The sequence below is a fragment of the Pinus tabuliformis genome, chromosome Q, assembly GCF_031772625.1.
Source record: "Pinus tabuliformis cultivar Carrire ecotype Pingquan chromosome Q, CPIR1, whole genome shotgun sequence".
Lineage (NCBI taxonomy): Eukaryota > Viridiplantae > Streptophyta > Pinopsida > Pinales > Pinaceae > Pinus > Pinus tabuliformis.
In genome coordinates this window covers 41790450-41799360 of record NC_142296.1, presented here as the reverse complement: position 1 = coordinate 41799360, position 8911 = coordinate 41790450, and the positions used below count along the sequence as shown (strand labels likewise).

At 40.3% G+C, this 8911-nt stretch overlaps 1 protein-coding gene across 1 annotated transcript; it reads left to right on the top strand.

The window, feature by feature from the left end:
* Positions 1 to 649: 649 nt before the first annotated feature.
* LOC149218189 (zinc finger CCCH domain-containing protein 17-like) lies at positions 650 to 3308 on the top strand. Its single transcript, XM_089386501.1, has 8 exons — positions 650 to 1003; positions 1244 to 1345; positions 1442 to 1534; positions 1620 to 1721; positions 1853 to 1999; positions 2229 to 2348; positions 2443 to 2502; positions 3207 to 3308. The coding sequence occupies exons 1-8, from the start codon at positions 650 to 652 to the stop codon at positions 3306 to 3308; spliced, it is 1080 nt and encodes a 359-aa protein (XP_089242627.1).
* The last annotated feature ends 5603 nt before the right edge of the window (positions 3309 to 8911 follow it).

The window sequence follows — 8911 nt, the reverse complement described above, 5'->3', positions numbered from 1 at the left end:
TAGGATATCTACCTACATAGTAAATTTAATATTTTGTTTTTTTTAACTACATTCAATTATAATACATTCTCACATCCGATATGTAAATGTAGATTTGTATTTTGAAAATATATATATATATAAATTAAATTTATAGCTTGTAACGTGTAGTACGAGCGTGGAAAGAAAAGAGAAAATTTTAAAAAAATTAAATTTGTAGCTTATAACTTGTAGTGCGAGTGTGGAAAAAAAGAGGTGCTGTTTAGTTAAGATAACAAGCGTTCTTCCGTTCCTTAAAAAATTTTGTTTATAACAACACGCAGGCAACAAAATATAATTTGAGATAACGACACGCATGCACTAATTGGTTGCATTGCGCGAGGAACGATGGGTGTTTACTTACTGTTCACTGGTAGTTGTTAGTTTAAATAGCAACACACATGCAAAAACCGCGAACACACGCTAATATTACTTCAAATAACAACACACATAAACAGAGAAGCGATTGCATTATCATCTGCAAACGATTGAAGAAGAACAGAAAGTGAATTTGCTGCATAATAACAACAGAGAAATCATCTCAAAGAAACAAAGTGTGAATTGGCTGCATAATAGCAGAGTGAATTGACTGCATAATAATAGAGAAATCATCTCAAAGAAACCCGTAGCGATGGAGATTGACATGGGTATCCTCTCTGAGAAATCTGTAGCGATGGATATCGACATGGATATCATCTCAGACAAACCAGAACCAGCAGGAGGAAATAATAAAACCTCAACCTCCTACTCCTACAGCCACACCTCCAAAAGGGTTGTAGCTCCAAAGAGATGTGAAGAAAACATGGACAGAAGGAATAATAGCAGATGCAGGAGAGGACAGATTCAGAAAAAGGATAAAGCATGCCGCTATTGGCTTGCAGGCAATTGCAAGTACGCAAGCGACGACTGCAAATATCTGCACTCCCATGTTATTGAAGGTTCCAATGTCACTTTCTTGACTAAGTTGGTTGGCCACGATAACAAGGTATGCTTAGGTTGTTTATTAGTTTCCTTATTTGCTTTGCATGCTTTTGGTTTGGTTGTTTCTTGCTTTGCATATTCTTGATTTAGTTGCTTGCTCGCTCTGCATAATCACTTTATCAGCGTGTTTCCTTATTATTTGCTCTGTTTCTTAGTTTGGTAAAGTTTAGGTGAGCGTTAAATTTTTTCTGGGTATCCTTGATTTGTATGCATATCCGTTTGATAATTGAACTCCTTCCCGCAGCCTATTCGAGGAATCACTTTTCTTTCGCATTCAGGATCTGCCAAACTCTGTTCTGTTGGCCAAGATAACAAGCTTATAGCCTGGGACTGCCATACAGGGCAGGTACTTTAAGCTTTTACATACACTAAAATTCTCCTCTCCTCTCTCTCCTCTCTTCTAATCTATTTATGAAAGCTTACCATCTTCTTTCTTAAACAGGGCACGGATATCCCCTTGGGCAGCGACAGCAAAGTTGGATGTCTTCTGAGTGAAGGTTCATGGCTTTTTGTCGGCCTTTGTAATGCTGTCAAGGTAATTTAACACGCTTAGCCTTAGCCTCATAATTGATTTAAACAGAATGAATTCCGTAAGTTAACAAAGTGTATCTACTTTGCAGGTTTTGAATACTGTCAACTTGACAGAGTTATTATTAGACGGCCCTAAGGGACAAGTCCATGCCCTGGCAATCGCTAATCAAACGATTTTCGCTGGAACACATGTAAGGAAACTCCCGCCTTGCCTTTCTGTAATCACGTGTCATTAGTTTTGCTCTATCAAATTAAATATAGGTAATTATTTTATTGAATTATATAGCCCTGATGATTTGTCTTTTTACTTTCCATACCACAGGATGGCACTATTCTGGCATGGAAGTTTAATTCTGCAACCAATACATTTGACCCTGCAGCGTTCCTCACAGGTCATATGTTGCCTGTTATCTCATTAGTCTCAGAGAAAGATAGATTGTACTCTGCTTCTATGGACCACACAATAACAGTAAGTTTCTTTCTTTTTTGCAAATACTTTTATTTGTTTACAAATCAAGAGAATTTGTTGTTTTCCTTAAAACTAGTTCAATTTGGATATAGCAATACTCCTAATAAATATCAATGTTTTCCATGAACTTGCAATTCAAGAAAAGTACATCTTAGATTTAGATGATTTAATTTTATATTTGACATTGTATGATGATTTTATATTTGACATTGTCTAAACAAATTCACAGGTTTGGGACTTGAGAACTTTTGAATGTATACAGACTTTGAAAGATCACACATCAGTTGTGATGTCTCTTCTTTGTTGGGACCAATTTCTCTTGTCGTGCTCTTTAGACGGCACAGTGAAGGTGAGGAAAGTTTCTTGATATATATCATTACATCTATCTGGAAATATGAAGGTGTACAAAGCTCATTGGAGGTTTTTACCTCATTAAAATCCAGGTCTGGGCTGCTGCATCAACTGGAGCCCTTGAAGTGGTTTACACTCATATTGAAGAACATGTATGTTATCTATATCCTTATTGTCTACAATTTTTGTATGCATTTTCTAATTAGATGTTAACTTGTGCAAAAACATGTTTACTAAGCTGCAATGCAATATTGTCTCTTTCTTAAAGTTGTTTGTCCTCTACCTATGAATTATCAACGAAGCTACATTGCTCTGTGCTTCCAAGGTAGCCTTAGGATTTGAAATCATAGATGGGTAACAATTCAATGGGATGGTGTTGCCTTTTTTTTTCATTTTTTTTTTCAGCGCAAAGTAGCTTACAGATAATTTCTTAAATAGTTTTATTATACTTGTTCTAGTTTGTTGCAACTATTTAATTTTATGATTTATTGATCGTCGTAGCTTAGATACCTAGGGAAAGACCTTTGTGAATCAGAAACTACATACAAGAACGAAAGAAATTTTTTCATAGTTCCCTTTCGGGATTTCTTGACATTTTTAAAACCTAAATAATTAGGTTGAGAGCTTATAGTTTGTGCTTGGAAAGCATATCAAATTCTCTATGGATTCATGCTTGGAGGAGATATAGTATGGATCTGGAGAGCCATATGAAAATTCTATGTACTTTATTGGATTCTTAGCTGCATAGATTTTCTGAATTGAACTGACATGTTTTAACATTCATGTCCTATCCAGTCACTAGATAATGCACAAGGTTTATAAGTGAATTAATTTTTCTTGGTTTCCTTTTGCGCAGGGTGTTCTTGCATTGAGTAAAATGAACGATGAACAAGACAAACCTATTTTGCTTTGTTCTTACAATGATAACAGTGTGCGCCTTTATGACCTGCCATCGTAAGTATACATGTTATTGGTTGGGTCATTTTCTGCATGGTTTAGAATGTTATTTGACTTTTTCATAGTTGCAAATATCTAGTTGCTTGAGACAATAAAATGCTCAAAATTTGTTAAATATGGGAATTTCAAGAGTCTTCAAATTATAATGTGTTGTAGTGTTGAATGTACATAACACTAGCATGTTACAATACCGCATTGTCTTGCTAATCTTTTTACTTTAATAGTGCAATGTCTTGTTGCCTAATCTCTTTAATTTGATAACGCATCGTCTTGCTAAACCTTTCGATCCCGAGATTGCATTCGTTATAATTTTGTGGGCACTAGACTCATTGCACACACACAATCCAACAACAACTTCCTATTAAATTTACATAGCTAATGAACTGAAACACATTGATGTGTCTAACCAAAAACAAATTATGCAGAATGAAACTTATAAAACTACCAATTAGATCATGCACAATAAACATATTACACACAAGTTCTACCCAATTAATAGTTCTTCATTAAATTCTTCTCAGAACCTACTCTAACTCCCTTACTGGGATGATGGCCCTCGAAGAAATTAGATATACAACAGTTACCATGGATCTGATCCAGCGGATCAGGCCCTAGATCCATCCTCTTTCTGGCTTATCGGGATCTCCTTTGCTGGTCTGTGCTCTTTCCTCAGACTCGGCACAACAACAAATCTGCAATATTACGCATGCATATCTCCTTTGCTACACTGTGCGCTTTCCTTAGACCTGGCACAACAACTGCACAACAAACTTGCAATATTACTTATGCAGATCTCCTTTGTAGCTCAGTGCCCTTTCCTCGGGCCTGTTACAGTGGAATATCAAACTCCTCCTCATGAGGCTAGTTCTGATGTATGGTGTGTCTTCTCGTTGGACCCATCTCAGCCTCCTCTTGGTAGAGCTCGAAAGAACATCTTGCTCCTTCAGATCTACAGGCCATGTCCCTGCTCTTAGTGTTGCTAGTCCATATTCAACCTTAGGAGCCTCTTGCTATTGATCATGCACCCTTGTTGGCTTGCTTGGCCATCTCAACCTTGCTCAGTTTGTTGGGCCCTTTTGGTCCTCTCGGCCCTTCTGGCCCTCTTGACCCTTTTGGCTCTCTTGTCTCTCTTTCCAAGCCACCTTCAACAGGCCCTCAAAGGTCTGAGGCCTACTCGGCCTTCTCCTCCACAAGATGCTCTCTTGTCGACAACTTCCCATAGGCCCTCTTGGCCCTCAAATTTTTGAGGCCTACTCGGCCTTCTCCTCCACAAGGTGCTCTCTTGTCGACTACCTTCCATAAGCCCTCTCAACCCCTAAAGGTTTGAGGCCTACTCGACCTTCTCCTCTTGAGAGAATCACTCTGTTGTCGACCACCTTCCACAAGCCCTCTCGACCCTCAAAGGTTTAAGGCCTACTCTACTTGGCCTTCTCCTTCACAAGAATTGCTTGGCCACCTTCCATGAGCCCTCTTGGTCCTTAAAGGTCTGAGGCCTACACGATCTGTGAGAATAGCTCTCTCACCAAGCCACACAATGATGAGAATGAATCACTCACCCTTGTACTTATACTTCTCGAAAGGGTGTACTGCCATGGGTCATAATACCATGGGTCATTCAAATACTATGGGTAATACCATAGCCCCATCACTTAGCCCACTTACACCACACGAGAGAATACTCTGATGCTACCCAAAACATCAACACTCCCTCTTAGCAAGTGATTTATTCTCACAACACCACCTCGAAGTGGCTTTGCCGTCAAACCTAGAACACATTTCCACCCTTGATTGCTACCATAACTACTCCATATGACACAAAGGCAATTCTCGTTGTATGACAAGGGCTCTTCTTCATAGACACCCTACTCTTAGAAGATTCCTACTTTTGAGCATCCTGCATGGCCATCTTGCACCATGATTTCCTGAACCTGAAGGATGTCTTCCTATGAGCTATTGACTCCCTGTAAGCCTATTGACTCTCTTTGAAGACTAACTCCCTCCTGAGCCTTCTCACTCCCTCTCAATCCAGATTACAGGCCTTCTCAATGCTCAAGGTCTTTACTTCACCTTCACTTAAAGTTTCTCACTTGGATCTCCAATGGCTATCTCAACCCTCTGAAGTATCTTTCTGAGATACAAAATCTAGCACTCGGTCTTTAAGTGAGGAAGGTATTTTTGGAAGAACCACCTAGAACTGGCTTACCCTTTGGTTCTTGTGCAATGTCCGAAGCCTCATTCTCCATGTTGTAGCTCCCAGTGCTAGGTCTATCTAGCATTGCTTCCAAACCCCTCGACTGGTATGGTCTCTTTCTCTCCCTTTGAGGGATCACCTCCGCCAATCTTGTTGGCAATCCTTTGTACATTTTGTACGACCTTTGCAAGTGGCCCTCTTGGTTGTTACAAGATTTTCTAGCTTGTGCTTGTCACCACAAATTCTTTTCCCCCGACTCCTACTGGCCATTGCATCCTGCAACTACTCGATCATGCCAAACACAATTCTCTACCTGCGGCACCATCCTTCGCATTGCTCTGTGGCACTAGGCTTGTTGATCCTGGCCTTTACGGCCCATACAAGTAATGTGCCATACTTAGCCAACTCTCCTGGCATGGGTATTCAAAGCATTGTTGCTACTTGCAATAGTTCCAATAGCTCCTTCTCAGAGCTATCACCTGTGTGAATCTCATATCCAACTGCCTTTCTCAAAAACCATGCTCTGACACCATGTTAGAATTTTGTGGGCACTAGATTCAATGCGCACACACACACACCAGATCTGGTAACAACTTCATATTAACTTTACACAACTAATGAACTGAAACACACTGATGTGTCTAACCAAAAACAAATTATGCAGAACAAAACTTATTAAACCAACAGTTAAATCATGCACAATAAGCATATTACACACAAGTCTTTCCCAATCAATAATTCTTCATTAGTTTTTTCCCAAAACCTACTTGGGCTCCCTTATTGGGATAATGCCCCTCGAGGAAATTACATTTACAACAATTACCCTGGATCTGATCTAGCGAATCAAGCCTTAGATCCATCCTCGATCTGGCTTACATGGATCTCCTTTGCTGCTTTGTTCTATTTCCTCAGACTCAACACAACAAAAAGCTTGCAATTTTAGTCATCAAGATCTCCTTTGCTACTCTGTGCTCTTTCCTCGGTCTCGACACAACAACAAATTTGCAATATTACTCACATAGGTCTCCTTTGTTGCTCTGTCCTCTTTTCTCAGAACTGAGCACTAGTGTATCACAACACTCCTCTTGAGGCTAGTGTTGTTGTATGGTGTGTCTTCTCCTCGGACCCATCTCGACCTCTTCCTGGAAGAGCTTGAAGGAACATCTTGCTACTCCTCCAGATCTATAGGCTAGGCCCCTGTTGTTAGTGCTATTGTTTCATACTCAAACTTAGGAGCCTCTTGCTCCTGATCCTCTACCCTAGTTGGCTCGTTCAACCCTCTCCGCTCTCGATGGGATTTTTTGGTCCTCTCGACCCCCTTCTAGCCCTCTCGGCCCTCTTGCTAAGCCACCATCCAGACACCCTTTCGACCATCAAAGGTTTAAGGCCTACTCAACCTTCTCTTCCACAAGATGCTCTCACTCCCCCCCACCTCCCCCACCATATCACCCTAATAAGGAGAGGTGGTTACTATGAAGAGCCAATTCCCAATGTACCACACTCAAAATGTGTTAAAATTGGAAGCCAAGGCCAAACTCCCCACGGGTCATCTTATTTATGACAATTGATATTTTTCTTAGATTCCTCTCTCGGAGAGGTGTAGGATTGATCTAAAGATCATCTGATTCTGACATGTACAAATGAAGTTATGAATTTATTTTGATTATGGACAAATTGTCAAGGTCGGCCAGCCAATTCATGTAGGCTCAGAAGCCCAACAGTGATGTCTATTCATCCTCAATGTTAGCCTATAAATACATGATGCCTCATCCTCATTTGGACATACTTCACTTCTCACACATCTCTCTCTCCTCACATGATTGGGTATGGATTTCTGGGCAGCGCTCCACACATGCGAAGAAGGATTGTACTTTTCTGTTCCAACCATTGACTAGCATTGATCGAATTTGCAGAACGCTGTTTTCATTGTGTTAACCAAGCGTTGACCTGTTTTGGTGTGATTCTGGGTGGAGAAATTATGTCCTAGTAGGACGCAGATTTGGGCACAAGAACCGAGCCAATCTGACCTCCTGTTTGACCAACGTTGACTGTACTAGGGCTAGCCGCAGACTTGACTTTTGTTGACCAGTTTTGACTAGACCTTTTCGGAGTGTTTTGGGCTTATTCGACTTGTTGTTGGAGGCCGAAGTTGATTGGGTTTGACCGAGCTGAATTGAGGAAGAAATCTGCCCTATTGACCAGCGTTGACTTTTCTGGTTAGGGCTCTTTCGCTACTGCTATAAATTATCAAAATTTGTAAATTGTACTCCCTCTTTGCTGAACTATTGAAGACTGAAAGAAGATTTAATCAAGGGTTCCCCACATTGGGGTTTGTCCTTGGTTGGTGCCACATCTTGTGTCTTCTTGTCTTGGCTTGTCTTCTACTGTTTATGTTTATGTTTTATCAGCATTTTACTTACATGTTTATGTGATTGCTAAACTGAAATTGATATTGGGCTCATAAAGAAATTGAAGTAAAATTGCTCTAAAGCATAGAACATACCATTGTTGCCTAAAATTAACATGGTATCGGAGTTGACTCAATGGGTTCCTCATCCTACTTCCCGGCTAAAGACAAGCTCCATGATAAATTTGACTATCATGGATGGAAGATGTCTCTTGAGTTGACCTTGGAAGAGAAGGAAGTGATGGATTATGTGCAGAGTAAAACCCCTGAGCCTCCTTCAAATGCACCAACTGCTGCGAAGACCAAGTACAATAAGGCTGAAGTCAAAGCGAAGAAGATTATCAGGGATTCCAGTGACAAGCATCTAGTGGCCTATATCTTCGAATTGAAGACCTCCAAGGAGATATACGATAGGTTGGTCAGCATGTTCAAGGTTAGTAATGCTAATCAAATTCTCTTTCTCAAGAATAAGTTGAAGGATATACATTCAATCCTATTTCTTGAGGATCACTGAGATCAAGAATGATTTATTCTCGATTGGAGAAGTCATTCCTGACAGGGAACTTACTCTCACCACCCTTGGAGGACTCCCACCTGAGTGGTATGTATTTAGAACCACTATAATCATCAATAGTCGAATTCCAGGGTTTGAAGAATTGATGTCGAGATGCATTCAAGAAGAAACAAGAATGATGGAGAAAGAAATGCCTTCTAATAGAAACAACCCCACTGCATTCTCCGCTCATGCCAAAAGGAGGAATAATGTAGGGTCTAAAGGTCATCTCCATGGAAAGCCTGGACCTAAGGGAGGAAGGAAGGGACGGCAAGTGCTTTGTTTGCAATAAGTTTGGCCACTATGCAAGGGAGTGTCCTAATAAAAGGGATACACCTTGAGATGATGACTTGTCCTAATAAAAGGGATACACCTCGAGATGATGACTATCATAACAACTCCAGGGCCAACTTCAACAATAAAAACAAAGATCAAAGGAATGGCAGGTCCAAT